The sequence below is a fragment of the Fusarium falciforme genome, chromosome 2 (assembly GCF_026873545.1).
Source record: "Fusarium falciforme chromosome 2, complete sequence".
NCBI classification, from domain to species: Eukaryota; Fungi; Ascomycota; class Sordariomycetes; order Hypocreales; family Nectriaceae; genus Fusarium; species Fusarium falciforme.
Genome location: NC_070545.1, coordinates 694,936 through 715,131, shown reverse-complemented (window position 1 = coordinate 715,131; position 20,196 = coordinate 694,936). Strand labels below are relative to the sequence as shown.

The window sequence follows — 20,196 nt, the reverse complement described above, 5'->3', positions numbered from 1 at the left end:
ACCGCAAATTCAGGCGACACAATACCAATGCCTAGACTTTCACCTCCTCTTGCTCCAGTCGCACACTTGAGTGGTCTCATCTACCGACCAGTCATCCCAGCACGCACAGCAAAGCACACCGAGCCGTGTGACCGAGGGATTGAGCACTAGGGCGAGGGCTGAGACTTCATCCCCGTCGCTAGCGAAACAAGGTTAGATCCGCGGCCACATGGTGGTTCTAATGCGGAGTCCCCAGAGATGACCGAGTCAAGGATGTGGCACACCGGGTAAGCCTTTATCCTCAACGCCCCCAACTCAGATCTTTGTGCGCGACGCAACGCCCAGCACCCTGTTCGTCACCCCAGAAATCAACTGATGACAATATGAATCTTCTGCTTCGACGGAAGCGAGTTCATCCCCCACAAACCAACCCCGCAAACCCCGGATTAATCTCCAACTCTGGAGGGAGATGCTGCTGCTGGGGGTGGTTTACGGTTGTATGGAGTTGCCGCGGTCCTTTTTCCCTTTGGCTAGGAGCGAAGCACAGACAATTTCCAGAAGCTAGGGGGACATATGGGTCGAGCCCTGTCCTGTTGCAACCGATATAAAAGTTTGCCTCCCAGCGGACGTTGATCAATTCTTCAACACCACAGTCCTCCTGGCAACTGCCACCTCATCCTTCATCAACAACTTCAGTCTCTGTCATTCTTTGAGTTTTTCGGAATAACAGGTCATCCATCATGGGCCTCTTGACTCTCAAGGAAGACCGGCCCACGCCGAAGGAGGTGTACAATTGGCGCGTCTACGCCTGCGCCGCCACAGCATCATTTGCGGCATGCACGATCGGTTACGATTCTGCCTTTATCGGCACTACCCTTGCGCTGCCCTCATTCGTCGATGAGTTCAACTTTGCCAGCTACAGCGCTGGCAAGCTGGCGCTGCTGAAGCAGAACATTGTCTCTGTGTACCAGGCTGGTGCCTTCTTTGGCAGTTTGTTCGCCTATGGCAGCAGTTACTTTCTCGGTCGTCGGTACTCGCTCATCCTCTTCTCCCTCATCTTCATGCTCGGTGCCGGCATGATGCTGGGTGCCAATGCGGACCGTGGCCTTGGTCTGATCATTGGTGGACGAGTTTTGGCCGGTATCGGAGTTGGTGGTTGTTCCAACATGACTCCCATCTACATCTCTGAGCTGGCTCCTCCCGCTGTGCGAGGTCGTCTCGTCGGTCTTTACGAGCTTGGCTGGCAGGCTGGTGGTCTTGTTGGTTTCTGGATCAACTACGGAATCAACAAGCACATGCCCTTCTCTCCTGGTGTCAACGAGAAGGTCTGGCTCATCCCCTTTGCCGTCCAGCTCATTCCTGCCGGTCTCCTGCTTGTCGGTGCTCTCTTCATCCCCGAGTCTCCTCGATGGCTGTTCTCCAAGGGCCGCCGCGATAAGGCCATCGAGAACCTTTGCTGGATGCGAAACCTTAGCCAGGACCACATCTACATCGTTGAGGAGATCAACTTTATCGATTCCGACATTGAGCGGTACCACAACGACGTTGGTGCTGGCTTCTGGAAGCCCTTCGCTGCCCTCAAGGAAAAGAAGGTTCAGTGGAGATTCTTGCTTGGTGGTCTTCTCTTTGTTTTCCAGAACGGTAAGCATCTCATGATTTCAGGCTTGAACACAGGTAACTAATATGATTCTTCTCAGGCTCCGGTATCAACGCCATCAACTACTACAGCCCGACCGTATTCAAGAGCATCGGCATCACCGGTACAAACACCAGCTTCCTCACAACTGGTATCTTTGGCGTTGTCAAGACTGCCCTTACCTTTGTCTGGCTGATGGTCCTCATCGACCACATGGGTCGCCGAAACCTTCTCATGATCGGTGCTGCCGGTGGCGCATTCTGCATGTACTTTATCGGCGCCTACATCAAGATCGCCAACACCGAGGCTAAGCTGGACGCCGGCGAGGACACCAGCCTCTCATCTGGTGGTATCGCCGCTGTCTTCTTCTTCTACCTCTACACGGCCTTCTACACCCCCTCGTGGAACGGCACTCCCTGGGTTCTCAACTCGGAGATGTTTGACCAAAACACCCGATCCCTCGGTCAGGCCAACGCTGCCGCCAACAACTGGTTCTGGAACTTTATCATCGCCCGCTTCACCGAGCAGATGTTCAACGCTTGGGGTTACGGAGTGTACCTGTTCTTTGCCTCCCTCATGGTCATCTCCATCTTCTTTGTCTTCTTCTGCATCCCCGAGACCAAGACCATTCCTCTCGAGGCCATGGACAAGCTGTTTGAGGTCAAGCCCGTCTGGAGGGCCAACAAGATTGTGCTCGAGGAGCTGCACCTCCAGGACGAGGAGTTCCGACAGAACGTTGACGGTGTGGATTTGCACGAGGAGAAGGGCAGCACTGAGCAGGTTGAGACCAAGCTGCCTTGAGGTTTTATGAGGGGGCGTATATAAGGGGTTTGGATATTGTACTCTAGGCAACTTCCAAACAAAGCTACATTGGTAGTTTGTATCTACTTGAACAATTTTGGTTTCACACAAAGTCAAGTTTGACTTTTGCCATCTTCTTGACCTTTATTGAGCGACAGGGCTTTGCCATGATGCTCATTTTTACTTTAATATCCAACAAGAGACAACTCCACGATCTCCAAACCAAGCTCCAACCTTATTTCGCTTGATTCTGTGTTGCAGTCTTCTCAAATGCCTTTACTGGGCCCTTACTGGATTGAAGCTCATGACGTCCTTGGTGGTTACTCTTTTGTAAAGGCGCCGCTTTTCTGCTGGCTTTATAAGCTTATGATCCCTTTGACTCACTACGGGGGGTGGGGTGTAATTAAGGATAAAAAGTGTAGCGCTTGGATATCTTGCTATGTCAAATGGTTATGACGATGCTCCCTCTGGCTGCAGCTTGTGTTCGATCCTGGGCGGAGATTCATGCAGCACTCAATTTTATGAAGGTATTTATGCGACGGGTTATGCACCAAGTTATGTCACTGGCTTCTAGTTATGCCTCACACACAGTTTCAGACTTTGCGAGAAGGGAATACATGCCGAACGACAAGAGCCAATTTGATGATTCGCGCTCAATTCTTCCATAGGAGTAAGAGCAGTATGGAATGTTGGACAATGATATGCACAAACGTTGAAATGAGGCGTTTGACGCGAGTGGCTGTTCTGTGCGGCTCAACAACCGACAGATAAACGTTGTGGAGGGTGAGTGCTAAATGGTGGTTGGCTGAACAGTATTATGCAAATTAAATACCAATTAGTTCCTGGGACATATACGTTATGCAACGATTGCTGCGATCTTTGGGCACGCCATGCACCAACACAGCCGTGGGAGCAACGGACACGCCCCGCCGAAGCCCGGGGCCCATTCCGCATCTCCGTCCATACCCGCTCCGCCCGTCCCGAAAATCACGGAGCCGTGACTCCCCGTCCCCGAAGCGTCAACCTAAACCACTTTGATCAAAAATTTGTGGGGGATCCTTGAAGCACGCCATCGCTTCTGCTAGGACGACGCAGGTTCTCTCCCATGACATGTCTCCAGCTGGCTACCTACACCATCAACGTGCCCAGAGCCTGTATAGCGGTGGCTTCCAACAAACAAGGATTCTACTAAACACCAGGCTCGTTTGTGTCTAGACCTCCCTTGCGTGATTGGGTCCAGATCTGACGACGGCGAGGCCTGCGTTTTTGGGCACAACATACGCTCCATCTATAAGAGTATCTTGGGACCAACGATGTAATGGCCTCCAAGTCGGACAGGTCTTCTTGTCATTCTTGACGATCAGATTATTTTTAACAATGTCTCCGACCAAACGAAGCCGTGGGCTCTTTGCCTGCTTCAATGGTCGCCTTCTTTATTCTTGCGGTATCATTGCGCTGTCGCAGCTCAACTTTGGCATGGACCAAAGTGCGTTCAGCAACACGCAGGCCATGCCTGCCTTTAAACGACAATTCGGTACCTATGACGAAGCTACAAAGACGTATGTTCTTGAGACGGTCTTTTTGTCTCTGTTGAACAGCGTCAACTTTGTTGGTTTCGTCTTTGGTCTTGTTTTCGGTAATCTTACCAGCCGACGCTTTGGTCGTCGGATCGCCATGTTTGTCATGTGTTTTTGGGCTCTGCTATCGGCTGTGATTCTCATCACATCGAGGACTCAAACTCAGGCAATCACTGGACGAACGATTGCTTATGTCTACATCGGCATGGAGCTTGCTCTGGTTCCTGTACTCCAGTCTGAGCTTGTTCCTGCTGAGGCTCGTGGATTTGTTGTTGGTACTTATCAATCTGGCTTATATGTTTGTCTCCACCCCCAGAGGCCAGAAAGTGGACATCTGCTAACAGGTGGTCTAGTTCGGTACCCTTCTCATGGCCATCATCTGCCGTGGCACCAGCGAGATTAAGGGACATGGGTCCTGGCAAATCCCCTATGGCCTCTTTTTCGTGATCCCCTCCATCTTGGCTGTCGCTGTTTGGTGGATTCCTGAAGTAAGTCATCTGGATCATTCTGATCGGGTTAGTCCTAACAGATGCAGTCGCCTCGATGGCTGTTGACTCGCGATCGACAGGAGGAGGCGCTCAAGTCCCTCAAGCTCCTTCGCCAGGGCGCTTACACAGATGAAGAGATCAACTCTGAGTTTGAGAACATGCAAAGAGCCATCAACACTACTATCAAGAAGGGCAACTTTATGGACCTGTTCCGTGGTAGTGGGTGCACCCGCAACCCGCACTTTTGGACACAGCTGACGACTTGCAGCCAATCTCAAGCGCACTCTCATCACCGTTGGCGTCAACATCTTCCTCCAGCTTACGGGCCAGAACTTTAGTTCCAAGTATGGTACCATTTTCATCCAGAGCCTGGGAACGGTGAACCCTTTCGCCATGTCCTGCATCAACTCTTCTGTTGGCATCGTCACGGTGTTTTTCACCCAGATGCTGACCGACAAGACTGGTAGAGTGTAAGTTTGCTACTAATCCCTGAATGGCAGGGGCCTCAGACTAATCTTTTGAACAGTCCCCTTCTGGTCGCCGGTGCTCTCATTCAGACGGCTAGTCTCATGACCATGGGAGGCCTTGGCACTGTTGAGAACCCCTCGCACAGCGTCCGTACTGGTATTGTTGTCACCGTGACACTCTTCACCTTCGGATTCTCGCTTGGTTGGGCTCCCCTGTCGCACGTCGTCGCAGCCGAAATCCCCACCACAGGCCTCCGAGATCTGACCTACGCCCTCGGCTCCGTCTTCAACATTGTCATCCAATGGGCCGTCGCCTTTAGCATCCCCTACCTGATTGACAAGTCACACGCCGGTCTTGGATCCAAGGTTGGCTTCATCTTTGGCACCACTGCATTCATGGCAACGCTGTTTTCGTGGTTCTGCATTCCAGAGTGTGGAGGCAAGACTCTGGAGGAGATTGATGAGCTCTTTGTTAGAGGCGTGCCTATTAGCAATTTCCGCACTGCAAAGCTTAGCTCCGACTTAGAGGGTTCTGAGAATGTCGAGGTGCTCAAGGCGAATGCTTCCGACATTAGCACCACGGAGAAGGCAAGGGACCTGTGAGCCTCGGGTACGATATAGCTTATCTGAACTGGATGTGATGGCAGGAGAGGGTCTTGTCAGAAGCCTGGACTTGGAGCAAGAGATGAGTCCTGAAACGTTATTATTCTTGTATCTCAGGATGGCTCTGAGAATATACTTGTTTCCGCAAACTTTGTCGTTACCTGAGCCCTTCGAGCAATTTTTGCATGTCTGATTGTGTCGAAGTGCTTGACTGTGGTGTTTCGTGCCATTTGGTCAATGTTAGCATTGCACTGAGAGTGCATGGTTCTGTCACAATGCTCAGTTCTCTCCCTCTCTCTGTGAGAACAGAAGCGACTACGTCGACGGTCCACCCCTCTGTGTCCATGTCCGTATAGGATGCGGGGAGAAAAGAGGCTACTTACCAGATCTTTGATCCCCCGATCAAATCTTTCTGTCAATCGCCTATTTTGCGGGGTGCATATCGGCAAATAGCTTAGGAGGGCCGGCAAGACCGCACCGCTGGCTTGAGAATGTCACGATGTTGCAACTTTGAGTGACACATGGCGTACCATCCGTGTTTCTCTGCCGTGGAGGAACGCTCCCAAGTGCTGTGTGGCTGGGGAAAGCTCACTTGTCGCTTCGGTAGTCTGTTGGTGCACCTGTTAACCCCAGACGGAGATGACGGGGAGAGACGGACGTAAGTGGAGCCTGGTGGTTGGAAGTTCTGCTCCGTCTTGCCCCGTCATGTCCGTGAGACGGGCAAACACGCTAAGCAAGGAGCAGGGTCCTTCCAAGCTGTCAATAAGCTTGGCTATGGGGCTCAGCTCGAGCCGCAACCAAGCTCAAGCAATACAAATCCCTCCAGCAATGCTCATCCTGTTCATCTTTGCTCCGAAATTATTGCACTCCCCCAGTCTTCACCATGGGATCACTTCCAACCTCAAAACGACCCAATTTCCTCGTCATCGTAGCGGATGACTTGGGCTACAGCGACATTGGATGCTTTGGCTCCGAGATTGCCACTCCAGCTCTCGATCGCCTCTCCCAGACTGGTGTGCGGCTGACCAACTTCCACACAGCTTCAGCATGTTCACCCACACGGAGCATGCTGTTCTCTGGAACAGATAACCACATTGCTGGTCTGGGACAGATGACAGAGCACATGGCGAGGAACTTGGATGCCTACAAGGGAAAAGAAGGATATGAGGGATACCTCAACTTTAAGGTGGCAGCTCTGAGCGAGATCCTTCAAGATGCTGGTTACCATACCATTATGTCTGGAAAATGGTAAGTTTAAACTGCCGCTGTCTACCGCGCTTTTGCTGACGTTTATCCTCATAGGCACCTCGGCACAAGTAAGGAGACAGCGCCATGCTCTAGAGGCTTCGACAAGAGCTACGTCTTCCTCTCTGGATGCTGCAACCACTTCAACTACGAACCCCAATTAGACGATCCCTCACACGGTTTCTTCACACCCATGAACGCCGGCAAGTTCTGGATGCAAGACGACAAGTTCCTCGACCGAAAGAACCCCGAGCACATCCCAAGCGACTTTTACTCTACAACATCCTTTTCCGACAAGTTGATCGATTACTTGAAGGAGCGAGACGATACTGAACAGCCATTCTTTGCGTATCTACCGTTTACTGCACCTCATTGGCCCCTTCAGGCACCACGCGAGGTCATCGACAAGTACAAGGGACGTTATAATGATGGCCCTGCGGCGCTCCGCACACGAAGACTGGCAAAACTGGTCGAACTTGGCCTCATTCCTGAAGGTGTCGAGCCAGCTCCCATGACACTCGAGGCATGGGATAAGATGACCCCATCTGAACAAGCCGAGTCAGCGAGAAAAATGGAAGTCTACGCCGCCATGGTTGATCTCATCGATTCCAACATCGGTCGCGTAGTCGACTATCTTGAGTCTATCAACGAACTTGACAACACGTTCATCCTCTTTATGTCAGACAACGGAGCTGAAGGCGCCATGCTGGAAGCTATCCCCATGATGGGCAGCGTGGGTACGGTTCCCAAAATTATCAACAAGTACTACAACAATTCTCTCGAAAACATGGGTATGGGGGATTCATATATCTGGTATGGACCTGAGTGGGCGTGTGCATCCATGGCCCCCTCTAGAGGCTTCAAGACGTGGATCACAGAAGGTGGCATTCGATGCCCTTGTCTGATTCGATACCCGCCTTTGGCAAAGACGGGTTCCCACACGGATGCTTTCTGTACTGTCATGGATATTCTGCCCACGGTTCTTGACCTGGCTGGTATCCCTTCTCCAGGGAAACAGTTCAGAGGTAGAGAAGTTGTTCCTGTAAGGGGCTCATCATGGGTTTCCCACTTGGAGAACCAAGCACCCTCGTTCCACGATGAAGAGAAGGAGATTACAGGTTGGGAGCTCTTTGGACTGCGGGCCATCCGGGAAGGCTATTGGAAGGCGCTGTATATGAACGCGCCTCGAGGAAAGGATAGGTGGGAGCTCTACGATATGAAGAATGACCCCGGTGAGTTGAATGATCTGGCCGAAGCCCAACCTGAGATTTTGGAACGGTTGATCAAGCATTGGGAGATTTATTATGCTGAGACGGGCATGTTTGACCCTGGGCATGATTTCCCTGTGACCCGAATTTGAGTACAGTAGATATTTAAGAGCGAACTTTGGGAGCCTGGATGAATCTGGAGTACTATGTACTGTTCGACTCTATCGTCTTTTTTTTTCCTTTTTTTTTCTTTTTTGATCTAGTTGAAGCCCGGCCCTTGATGGGATAACTGAGCCAGAAGACCCTACTGTTTGATTCTGTGCAGATGTTATTTTTATCCTTTACTGAGCCTTGCACTCTGCTGTTAGAAGAGAATGACGACGAACGATGGTCAGCATGAATAGCATCAAACCAGTGGCATTGGAATTGAAAGGCCTTATTACTCTAAAGCCATCATATCAAGCTCGCCTCTTTGACTGCACGTTTCCCGGTACATGTAAACCAAAATGTCCGCCATCCGTTGTAGATCGGACGCCTCACCCGCCCACCGCTCGAGCGACTGAATCGCAATCCCAATAAGAGTATGCCACTTCTCAGGAGGAGATACCTTATGCGAATTCGCCGCAGCAGCGATAACAATGCAGGCAGCCATGAAGGATTTGCGAGCTATGAGCCATGTCCCGCCGTGTCGTCGATGAAAGGCCATGCGGTGCACCATGGTGGCGCAGATTCGGATTTCTTTTGCGGCTAGGGCTTCGGCTTCGGGGTGGATGGGTTCTTCTGGATTGTGGTGTAGGACGTAGAAGAGGATTGGGCGGAGGGTGTATTCTCGCCAGAGAGATGCGCGGCCTTGGAGGGCCGCGGCGAATTCTTCATCTGGGAGTACATCATCGTCGAACTGGACGACAGAAGGAAGATGATATTTCCTGGAGTTACATGTTTAGCCTCTGTCATACCTGGATAGCTACACACGGACTCACCACAGAGCTATTTGCTGCTCGCACTCGTGGTATTGGCGAACTAAGTGAGCAGGATTCTTCATCCAGTAACCCTCGCCGTGTCTGTACAAGAGATTGAGCGTCTCATCAACGGTACGACGAATGGAAATCTCTGATAAGTAGTAGCACCATCCTCTCTCATCGACTTGTCGTTGTTCTTCGTCTGGACCAACTGACGATCCGTCTGTGGCTGGGCTGAAATCAGACAAAAGGCCTTCTGGGGGTGTCGGGAAAGGCTGTGGATATGAGAAGTTCTCTAGGGAACTTGGTCGTAGTCCCAATTCGAAAACCAGTTCGCTTAAGATGAGTTAGCACGGTTCCGCATTACCAAAGGCATGGCAACTTGCCTTTCAGCCCGAAAGCAAGACCAGAAGAGTCTCTGCTCGAGGTGATAGTCCTCAGGGCTTGTATCCCTAAAGGCCGTCCGTGGTCGTTCACCACGCTGCAGCAGTCGGGTTTCCAACCGCGAGCAAGCCTGCTGGATATAGCACCAGGCTCTTAATGGTCGAAGAGCAAACTTCTCAAAGATCGTAGCAAAGAAGTAGCATTGAATGTCCTGAATAGTATTCCCAAGAAGTCCCATTCTCTTCTGGGCAGCCGCATAGTACGGTTCTGCTTTTGCTCTTTCTTGAGAGTCGGCAAAACTGCCGAGTTGTTCTGGGGTTGGAGGGATGGGATATTCGTTTGGTCTCCTCCACATGTCGGTATATGAAGCCAATGCGCACGCGAGCAGCTGCAGTTTTCTCATCAGCGCTTGTCGAGTTAGAAGAGCCAGATAACTTACCACAAGACATGATGAAGAATCCCATTTCAGCCCATCTTCCTCTGCCGAGCGAGCGTGTCGCATGAGCTCATGCCCATCTAGCACAGGATTCCTTGGATGAACCTGAGAAAGGAACTTGCGGCACAAGGGAACAAAGGCTGATTCATTTATGCCCTGGCCTCCACCTCCATTTTGCAGAGTGCTCTCGGTGTACCCCGAGCTGAGGGGGAATGAGTCGATATCCTGGGCGTCACCTGGTACAACGCTCCTAAGGGCTGGCCATCGTAGGAGAGATTCGCAACGGAGAGCCTCAAATGGGAATCCCGGAGGCTTGCTCTCGTTCGGTCGTGGTGTGTTGGCAGAGAATCTTGCCCAAGGACTTGTTGCCGCCTGGGCCTGCGGTGATGTCGCAGCCGCCAACGAAGGGTCAGTATCCGAGTGTCCGTGACTGGTGCCCTCATTCCTCTGAAGCATCTCCTTGATTTCCACCAGTTGTTCCATCAACTGGCGATTAGAAACCGCAGCATCCTCTCCATCAGCTTCAACCTCATCCGTATCTCCATAAACGCACTTGGCTCTCTGTCGCACGCAGTACCCGCATTTCGGACGAACATTATCGCACTTTGTCTTGCGCATCCGACAAAACTGACAAGCCGTCACAGCGCGTTTCCTTCTGGTAAAGTCACTCGTGGTAAGTCTCCTCCGCTTCCCGGACCCTTGAGACGCATCATCGGCGACATCTGGACTCGTAGGCTGCTCATTGAGACTGGCGGAATTCTCAATGTTGGAGAAGACCGGAGCTCGGAGATTGAACGAGGGCGTCGCGCGGAAAGACGGACTGATTGCTGAAGAAGGCGACATCTTTGTTTGTTTCTTGACGGAGGAAACGGGGAAGAACGGGAATCGGCGAGGGGAGGCCGGGAGATGATAACCGGGGCCGGCTCCGAATGGTCAAGCGGCGATGGCGCTATATTGCGTGATCGAGCAGGTCCTTCAAGCCGTGTGCAGCACAATATACCCCTGCCGTTGCCGATTCACCATCAAAAACACGTCCGTTTCTTCCTTGTTTCAGTTCAATCCGAATGGATAAAGTTTGGTGGCAATGGTCCAATTTGCGGGGGAGCTAGAGACTGCCGAGGATCAACGCGGGGAAAGCTGTCATAAGAACCGCCCTTGGCACGACCGGATTTCAGACGCCTTCACTTGGATGGTACTAGTCTGGCACGCGTTCAAAAGTATATCAAGGACGACAACCGTCTCTACATCACCGTGATTGCTCTCAGTACCATACTGTACAGCCTGCGATACTAACATGAAGAGGAAACCAGTTCAATACCGTCACTGCGGACTTGACGATAGCGCTGCAAGCTCAGCTTAGGTATAGCGGATTCTGCTTTCCACGCGGATGTGTCTCAGGGATAGAGCATCAACCACGGTACCAGCAGGCAGACCAAGGTAATGAATGGCATCTCCATGAGACTTGATCTCATCCGTCACCAGCCTTATTCTGATCGATAAGGGTACCCGAGCGTCACGACTGTTGACAACGCGTTGCTATATCTGGATGATACGTCGTTTATTTAAGTCGAACTCTCGGGTTCCGTGCCAAGTGATTGAGGTGTCGTCCCTTTTGTAGATGAAGGCGCAAGCCTGGTTCTTGTACCCGTACCATAGAATCATGGTGCGTAGCCGAGGTGCCCCAAGCGCAAATCTCCCCGCCGGATACAAGAGATTGGTGAGTCCCAGGTCCTTGCCTGCTGGGTCGACTAACCGTCCTGTCAGCGCAAGGAACTCCAGATTTTTCCACCTGGTTTGATGACGACAAGCTTGGTTGGCATTGAAGAAGTCTTGGGCATCAACCATGAAAGAAGCCGACACATGTTCAAGCTCTAGGCTCGCGGCCACAAGCGCTTGGGCAGTTTGTGCGTTTGGTATTCTCCCTGGAACAACTGACCCTGGAAAAAAGTCTTGGTTGAAGTCCTCGAAAAGTGTTAGGGCCTTGAGATTTCGTGGGAGATGCCCAGAGATGACGGTGCTGAAAGCTGCAGTCTGCATGTCAGCCCCGTAGAGATGGCATCAATTAGGAACGCATATTCTTACCTGGATACCATTGGCTATCTTGGAACCCCTTATCAATCATCCTCCAGGGCTCGTAATGGATGTGTTCGAGTGCAGGCAACGCGGCAAAGAGCAGAGACAAAAGACCAGTGGTGAATTGGCGGCGGCATTGTCGACGAATGAGCAATCTTTTGACGCCTCTTACTTGATCAAGAAACGGCACGAATTCCCCCATCATGTCATATACTTCTCTCATATCCCTTTCCTGCGGAGCCTCTTGGCCGTTGGGCGAGAAGCCGTGTCTTTCGTCGTCGAATGTACGAGGATCGCCGAAAGCTTCGTCCTCAGCTGGATCTCCAACGTAGTAGCCCTTGAAAAAGTGTTGCGAATCGCTCGGCGAGTATGCGTTGATCTCTAGTGTCAGGTTGCCCTCTGCCCACCTCCTCAACCGGCGAAAGAGGCCCATCAAAGACCTGGAAAAGATCCGGTTGCTCCGAGAATGGTGGCTCCATTCATCCTCACCCAGGCAGTATCTACATTTGTACTGTGAAAGCTTGATGCTGAGACAAATACGCTTGACCAGGTGCTCTCTCCTTCCTGTCACATACTAATCAAGGAAGGATAGCTGTTCTATGCTGACGACGAGAGACTCAAACGTGTTCTTCTCGATGAGAGGTTGCCATTCCTTGGAAACAGCGGCAAGGTGACCCCGAGGAGAGTGTTGTGTGGCCTCCGTTATAATTTGCTCGCGGATCTCGGTGGGCAAAAGGAGGAACGTGGTAGGGGTGTTGGGGATCTTGGGAGCTTCATCGGTCATGGGAACGATCTTGACTATATCGATAGACTGTGGGATTTTGATGTTTTCTGGATTCGATGATGAAAAGACTTGGTTTGACGACGTGGAAGATTTCCATCAGGCGAGAAGAACAATTTGGTGACTTGGGTCAGGTGCGAGTCGTGGGCGGACTTGCACAAAACAACTACCCATTAAGAGAAACCTCTTCAACAGGTGGCAACTCGATAGAAGGAAGCATTCACTATCACATTGAATATCTATGTATACCTCCCTAGCGAATTGCCATCGGATAGGGCCATGCTTCCAAGGGCCTTGGCCGATTATCCTTGTTTCACACCTCGGCGGATTCAGAGCCTCGTCTGGCTTGGCGCATCGGGCTTGGCCTCTTATATCGATACCACAGCGCCACCTGTCGGGACCCCTCGAACTAGTTTCTGATTTTCTTTTTTCTACTCATCATCTTCAACTTGAAATTTCTGCTCACCATGACTGCCTACAACCTGCTCGCTTCCAAAGATCATGGCCAGGTGGCAACAGCAACAGCAACAGCAACAGATCGCGGAGAGGACGACCGGAAAATTCCTCATACATTAAAGGAGTGGGCACCTTCATGGTTTTGGAGAGTTGGTGTTTCAATCCTGTTGATCGCCATTCCCGTCGCACACATCGGTAAGCAGCCATCTCATTGTGGTTCAATTATAACTGACTTGGAGACAGTACTAGTCGCCATGGTTGCGTATCTCAACAATAAGGAACAAAGTCCGTTTGGAGACGACGTACTTGAAGTTTTGCAAGTTGCCTCAACGCTGTGACCCATCTCCTTCGCCGCCGTCGCCGGACCGTGCCTCAAGTCTCTGGCTCTCCACCGCGCCGAACAGGGCTCCTCCATAGCATCTCTCGAGTTTCTCTTGACCAGTCAGACTACCGTGGCAGCTTTCAAAAATCTCTTTACGGTACGGCAAATTACTGCATGGTCCATAGGTATTGCATTCGTGTGGTGCCTCAGTCCTCTTGGAGGCCAAGCAGCCGTCATCCTTGCACCTCCAACCCAACTCGATAGCCACAGAAGTTCCTGCCCTGTATTACTTAGGAAGCAACATATCGGATTTTAATTTCTTCTACAACAGCTCTGACATCGTGGGGGTGTTTGCCGGCACCTCGGCCAGGTCTTCATACATCGCCGACTTTAGAAGCGCCATCGTCGCATCGTTCTACACGTCTGATACACTTATCTCTCACGCCAACGGGTCAACTGATGGGTTTGAATCTGCTGTCGCTGGCCTGGGAGGAACGTCACAAGCCGCTCGAATGGGTCAACGAGACCTGTGGCGCAATGTGCGCATCCCATTCCTAGAGTTGCTCCCAGGTTATGACCCTGATGATCCCTCAGCTTGGGTGTCAGTCCCAGCAGACATGGTGGTCCCGTATGCCTCACTTATTGGAATCCCTATTCGTGGTGGCTCGTTCAACCGAACGGGAAACTCAACATTGACGGTCCATGCTCACTACCAAACCCTCTCCTGCAAGGGCATACTCAATGCGACAGATTGGCTCGAAGATGGCTCCTCCAAACTCTTTTATCACAGCCACCCATCCTCAGATCCTTAAGTGGCCCCGCAACGCATGTACTGGAACTAAAAACATGAAACGCTCATCCCCAGTCTATTTCTGGATGTTGTGAACAATACAAGGGCCCAGGAACACATAACGAACTATCTATACCCGACTGTTGACTTGAAACCGGGGTCTAAACTTGAGCTCGTCATTGCGGGAATGTGCAACAGCGACGACTTTAATGATATCTATTGGACATTTCAAATATGCGACATTAGCACCACTTATGTGGACATCGAGGTCGCATGCACGAGGTTCAGCCCTTCGGATGAGCTGAGCTGTTGGACTGCGCGAATTCGCAATAGCCCTGGCTTTCCCATCGCAGGAAATCTGACTGCCGTTTCGAGCGGGCCCACGATGACTGGCATCATTTGGGAATTGCCTTTTGCGACAGCAAGCCAGAACTCACGGGATGTTAGTATGCTAGAAACGTATCTCCTTGACCCTACGTTCATCTTCAAACGCAAGTCTCCAGAACTGCCTGGTGGTGTGGGAGGGGCTTGTTTTGCGAACGTGTCCTTGGATGTGTTTGGAGCGAGGATGGCTACTGCACTGAACACGGCTATCATGGCTATGTAAGACCCGAGTATCTTGACTGGAGGGGATGGCACCAGCTTAGAAGGCCGCAACGCGATGTGGCATAACAGCACGGCAACTTGGACAGAGTTTGTTGAGAGCAGATACGCCATGCACAAGGCATGGTTCTCTGTCTCACTTGCGTCAACCTTGGTGCTGTTTTGCCTCTCACTCGTCAACGTGGTCATCCGCTGCATCATCAAGGCACCTGACTTCTTGGAAGGCGTGGCTGGTCTCACTAGAGACTCCCAATACATCAGAGTTATCCAAGAGGGTAGCGGGATGAGTGGCGCTGATAGGTTACAGATGATCAAGGGAACAAAGGTTAGAATTTGCGATGTCAATCCGGACTTGGATGTTGGGAAGATTGCTTTGACTACGAATATCGATAGCCCAAAGTTGGACTGGAGACAAACCTATACCTAGGTTCATGAAAATAACGCCGATTTAATGTGTCAGTCAATTAACTTGGGAGAATCATCAACAAAGTGCTAAATGGCTGCCCTCGTTGCGACCCCCTCACCCAACTTGAAATGTCACCTTAATTCAGGGACCTTTACATAATCCCGTGGATTGCTACGGCTGATAGTTTATGGATAAAACCAAAGTCCTCCGGACTACTATCTTAGCCATGTCAGACAACAAATTAAGGTCCCCTGATATAGCCCTGCGCCCGCCGGAGCTTACCGAGTGAACCCTTGTTCGAAGCCACCACATGGTTTATAGCCCCTCGACGGGAAAGGCAACATTGCCGAGATCAGTAAGGCTCCAGGGACCCTATCTTTTCCGTTACCATGCATCGGCCTTTCTGTGTTTGCCACTTGGCTCGGCAACTGCTCAGGTGAGTCCCATGCAAGGTATGGATCGTTCCGTGCTCCTATTTTTCCTAGGACGTGTTGGATTCCTGATCGGGGCTACAATCATCTATCTAAGCCACCCTTTCACTGAATCAGCTGCTTCCATAGTGATAGAGACAGCGCAGTGCAGAAAAAGCGCAGTTGGCGGAGATTGTCAAGCACCCCTTCTCGCGTGAACGAAGCCGTGGTAGTAAATCTTAACCAATCCTTCGATAAATTTGGTGGCGAGATACAGGATGGATGCCATCTAGACCCGAAATAGTCCGTGATAGGTGCGTTGTTGATCAATACGAACCTAAGTCCCCGTAGCCTCTAGATTCTCCGCTAACCTTAAGGACAATTAACTCCCGGGGCCTCTTCCCACATCCAAGGCTACCTGCCGTATTTGGCTTTTATCGCTAAAGGAATCGGTCTGATTGGCTTCCTTGGAAAGGTGCCTGGCGTTCAAGTGACATGCTAAGCCTTAAGCATAATGTCAGGCTGAGCAACGCAGGAGGAATAGAGGTAGGCTGACTGTACTCGGCTGGACTATCCAGGGGCGCGCTCAAGGGCGTGTTCCTGCTTTCGGCCCTGTAATCCTGCCGGCCGAAATCCTTCCGACCTACTATATTAACTGGGGAAATCGGGGGGCTTAGCAGAGTAGCACCACTTCAGCCAATTGCTACTCTAGAAATGTGGGAAAAACTGACTGTAATTGTGGGCAAATTGTGTATAAGCGAGAGAACAGTTACTTTGCCAAGCCTCCTCGCTGGACGGAATGAGCCGTGGGACCATATTGTCTTACGCCAAGACGGTCAAGGAAGCCGGCAAATCGATAACACCACAAGACAAGACGAGGAATAATGATTTATAAAGGCACTGGGAAGTCGTGGTGGAAAGAAGAGCTCCAGCAGGCACAGTTGGGTCATTCTCAAGACAGCCTCTGTTTCTTCGTGTCAATCGTTACACAATATGAAGTTAATACACTCCTTTAGTTCCCTCTGGGGAATATTCTTGCATCTTCTGCTACTCAACACTACCACACTCGTTTACAGTCATCCTCACGATGCCTTCCATCATCGGGCTAAAGCTAACGATTCTTTCGGGGGTCTCGATGGCCTCGAACCACCTGTACTTGAAAAGCGTGCCCAGCCTGATCTTAGGGTAATGGCTCTTGGAGCATCCATCGTCTTTGGTGTGGGATCAAGCGATGGAAATGGGTTAGTCCTCCGACGCTTCGTGTCTGCAATTCTAACATTTCTCTTAACCAGCTTCCGCAAGCTCCTGAGAGATCAGCTGCGTTTTTCTGGCTATAAAGTTGACATGGTCGGCACAAAGAACGGTGGGACCATGAAAGACAACGTGAGAATCTTGACCTTGATTTACATTTACTTGACCTGACCTGATACGTTGATTAGGACGTGGAAGCAACTTCTGGCTTCATTGTGAAGCAGATTCACGATGCTTCTAAGCTTTCGTACAAGTACAAACCAAACCTAGTCGTCATCAATGCTGGCACAAACGACATTGTTGGAGGCATTGACCCGGCTGGCCAGCCCCAAAGACTCAAATCGATGCTGCTCGACCTCTGGTCGAACATCTCGCCCGAGACTGTCATCATTGTCTCGACTATTCTTCCCGTCGACAAACCCGCGGCCGAAGCCTTCCGCGGCGGTGTCAACAACGGATATCGTGATGTCGTCTCGGATCTGTACAAGGAGGGCAAGCCCATCTATCTGGCGGATCTGGATGGTTTCATGACGCTCTCGGACCTGGGTGACGGCACGCATCCTACAGACTTCGGTTTCAGGAAAATGGCGGGCGCATTCTGGTCGGCTAGCCAGAAAGCCGAAAAGGAAAACAAGTTCAAGGATCCCCTACCCGCAGATACCTCCAACGACGGCGGCAAAACCTGTCGCAAGAGTCCTGGTGATGGCGTCAACGCCGGTTCCCTGACCCAGAGGGGCAGTGGCTACGACGACGGCACTTATGAGCACGACAGTCAAGAAATGGGCGCGCTCTTGACCATCACCAGCGACTGGGATCGGGACCAGTGGTTCTTTGCCCGCATCTTCCGCTCCGACCGTGACGATCTTCTTGGCTGGGTCGAAAACTCTGCGGGTAATGTTGTTTACGCCGTGCGGAGGAATGATGGGGGTGGGAAGTTCACCAAAATTGCTACCGACTTGAATGTCAACGACAGTTGCAGGCCGAAAGGAGTTGTTTTTATCGACCTGAATGGCGATGGACTTGACGACTTTGCATGCATTGGTCCTAACGGTGCCGTCTATGCCAGTATCAACCAAGGTAACGGAGGCGGCGACAAGCCTCCATCCTTTGTCTACAAGGGCCTTTGGAGAGCTGCTGACTCGAGGTTTCCTCAAGCCAAGGTTCGTCTGGCAGATATTGACGGTGATGGTCGAGCTGAATTCTGTGGTCTTTCTGACAACGGAGACGTCTACGTTTGGCGTAACGGATGGATCAACGACATGCCCGAATACTGGCAAGCTCTTGGAAAGAGGTTCAATGGTAAGGGTATGGGTAACCTGGATGGTACTCGCTTCGAAGACCTTAACGGTGACGGGCGTGACGACTGGATCTGGGTTGGTGACAAGGGAGAGGCGCACACCTGGACCAACTCTCGAAGTTGTGGCGTGGGAAAAGAAGGCGACGGTCTCAAAGTAGCCTGGCGTCCGGGCTACTACAAGGGCAAGGCATCGGGTCCTACTCACGCAGGTGGCTTTGCCAGCGGGATCCGGAACAGGATACATTTCGCCCGCATCTACGGCGAGCCCCAGGACTTTGGCCTTCTTGGGAAGCTGGACTATGTGCACATGGAGCATACCAAGGGCAGCAACGGGAAGCACACATTCAGGATGTGCGTCTGGAAAAACAAGGGATACGGAGCCACCAAACCCAAGGCCGACGGCAACAAATACTGCGACATGACTGGCAACGGGCGAGACGACTATGTCTGGGTCCTGTCCAAGGGAGAGATGGACTTTTACCCCAATGGCGGCAAGAACTTCATCACCGGCCAGGAGAGCTACTGGGGGCCTATGCAAAAGGCCTTCTTTAAGCCAGACCGCGACCTCGATCGAAGAGACCTCCATCTCACAGACTGGGACGGGGACGGCAGTGCGACATTGTCTGGGTTGACCCGAATAACCAAAATCGTGTTTCTGTGTGGCGTAACAACTACACCCCCGGTGGTGGCTTCAACTGGCAGTACCTCGCTAATCCTGCGCCTGAGCTGTACTGCCCTGAGAAGAGAGGCATCGGATTCCACGATATCCCCGTTCAGTTTGCTGATGTCTCGGGCAGTGGCCGCAGCGACTATCTGTGCATCGAGAAGAACGGCAGGATCTCTTTGAGTGCGCGAAGGCTCCCAACGCGTACCGGACCCACTTTTTCTCACGTAATGACGAGGGTACGGGCGGGGTACGGGAAGGTCTCTCAGAAAGGAATTACAGCCAAAACACCATAGAAATCATTTTGAAGAGACCTATGACTTCTCAATCAATTCCCGGCGAGGCACTTAACGCCTCTAATTCAAGTAGCTATATCACAGAGGAAAATAGCCGCCGCGAGTAGCCCAACAATATCACGTGCTGGCCGGTCTTCAGCCCGGCTATAACCTGCGGGGCTTACTTCCTTCCAATGGAGATGCCTTCACGCGACTTTAAGGTTAAGCCACTGCCCTATACGCCCTTATAGCTCTTCTAGCTCTTCCTACCTTATTCCTTAGTTAAAAGATAGGTCTAATATACCAATAGCTAGGTTATAAGCCTACTCCGAGACCATTAGTTACGCCCAGCAGCCCGGCTTAGAGGCTGGCATAATACCTCTATCGCCGAGGTATACATATAGCTTACTATCCTAATTTATATAGGAATTCATAAGGAACCAAGGCTCCGCGCCTATTAGGAGACTTCTTATCGGGGGCATTAAGGCCCTAACTACTTGATTATTTAATATATAATATTTAATAGGTTCTAGCTTCTTTAACGGCACCTATGAGTCTTTAACCTATTTAACCTCGCTAATATAGGCCTTCTAAAGGTCTTTAAGGCTATAGATAACTAGTCTAAGTACCTATAAGCAGCGTCTCTTGAGCTATAGAGCCCGGGCATAAATATCGCTATGGATAAGTATATAACCCGCTTCATAGGGAGGTCATACGAGATAATAAAGGTCCTAAATAAACCCATGCCCCTCGGCTTTAAGACCTAGGTTATGGCCTAGAAGGGCTTCTTCTTACGGTAGATTTAGTACTAGCCGAAGAAGAGATATAAACCTATTGGTCTCCCTAAGAAGCCGCGCTGGCAGCTAAGAAAGAAGAGTTAATTTTCTTATTAACTATATATTTAAAGATAAAAGGACCTATATATGCCTCTTAATCTAACTTAAAGCATAGTTATTACCTTAGTGTTACGGCTTGGTTTCCCGTAATAGCGCTATAAGCCTCTATAGGCAGCTGAAGCACCACTATGATTGCTACAATAGCGATTATAGCCCAATCTTTTGCCCTGTGGCGTGACGGCTAAGGTG

General features: G+C 51.1%; 6 protein-coding genes and 1 pseudogene across 7 annotated transcripts, besides 1 other annotated feature; 5 read left to right on the top strand and 2 right to left on the bottom strand.

Moving 5' to 3' along the window:
• The first annotated feature begins 710 nt into the window (after window positions 1–710).
• On the top strand, window positions 711–2,416 carry NCS54_00216000 (annotated as a pseudogene). Its single transcript has 2 exons — window positions 711–1,620; window positions 1,677–2,416.
• Window positions 711–2,416: a sequence feature.
• Window positions 2,417–3,793: 1,377 nt separating this feature from the next.
• Window positions 3,794–5,551, top strand: NCS54_00215900 (MFS domain-containing protein; the record flags this gene model as incomplete). Its single annotated transcript, XM_053147764.1, has 5 exons — window positions 3,794–4,291; window positions 4,347–4,481; window positions 4,529–4,700; window positions 4,750–4,951; window positions 5,008–5,551. The coding sequence occupies 5 exons, from the start codon at window positions 3,794–3,796 to the stop codon at window positions 5,549–5,551; spliced, it is 1,551 nt and encodes a 516-aa protein (XP_053003739.1).
• Window positions 5,552–6,434: 883 nt separating this feature from the next.
• On the top strand, window positions 6,435–8,156 carry NCS54_00215800 (Sulfatase domain-containing protein; the record flags this gene model as incomplete). The annotated part of the gene is made up of 2 exons (XM_053147763.1): window positions 6,435–6,799; window positions 6,854–8,156. The coding sequence occupies 2 exons, from the start codon at window positions 6,435–6,437 to the stop codon at window positions 8,154–8,156; spliced, it is 1,668 nt and encodes a 555-aa protein (XP_053003738.1).
• Window positions 8,157–8,443: 287 nt separating this feature from the next.
• Window positions 8,444–10,626, bottom strand: NCS54_00215700 (Zn(2)-C6 fungal-type domain-containing protein; the record flags this gene model as incomplete). Its single annotated transcript, XM_053147762.1, has 4 exons — window positions 8,444–8,930; window positions 8,985–9,299; window positions 9,350–9,735; window positions 9,787–10,626. 4 exons carry the CDS (start codon window positions 10,624–10,626, stop codon window positions 8,444–8,446), a joined length of 2,028 nt encoding a protein of 675 aa, XP_053003737.1.
• Window positions 10,627–11,319: 693 nt separating this feature from the next.
• NCS54_00215600 (Hypothetical protein) lies at window positions 11,320–12,640 on the bottom strand (the record flags this gene model as incomplete). Its single annotated transcript, XM_053147761.1, has 3 exons — window positions 11,320–11,807; window positions 11,866–12,383; window positions 12,432–12,640. 3 exons carry the CDS (start codon window positions 12,638–12,640, stop codon window positions 11,320–11,322), a joined length of 1,215 nt encoding a protein of 404 aa, XP_053003736.1.
• Window positions 12,641–13,104: 464 nt separating this feature from the next.
• Window positions 13,105–14,227, top strand: NCS54_00215500 (Hypothetical protein; the record flags this gene model as incomplete). Its single annotated transcript, XM_053147760.1, has 3 exons — window positions 13,105–13,288; window positions 13,337–13,395; window positions 13,601–14,227. 3 exons carry the CDS (start codon window positions 13,105–13,107, stop codon window positions 14,225–14,227), a joined length of 870 nt encoding a protein of 289 aa, XP_053003735.1.
• Window positions 14,228–16,617: 2,390 nt separating this feature from the next.
• Window positions 16,618–19,239, top strand: NCS54_00215400 (SGNH-hydro domain-containing protein; the record flags this gene model as incomplete). Its single annotated transcript, XM_053147759.1, has 5 exons — window positions 16,618–16,865; window positions 16,917–17,007; window positions 17,064–18,821; window positions 18,875–19,019; window positions 19,217–19,239. 5 exons carry the CDS (start codon window positions 16,618–16,620, stop codon window positions 19,237–19,239), a joined length of 2,265 nt encoding a protein of 754 aa, XP_053003734.1.
• Window positions 19,240–20,196: the final 957 nt, after the last annotated feature.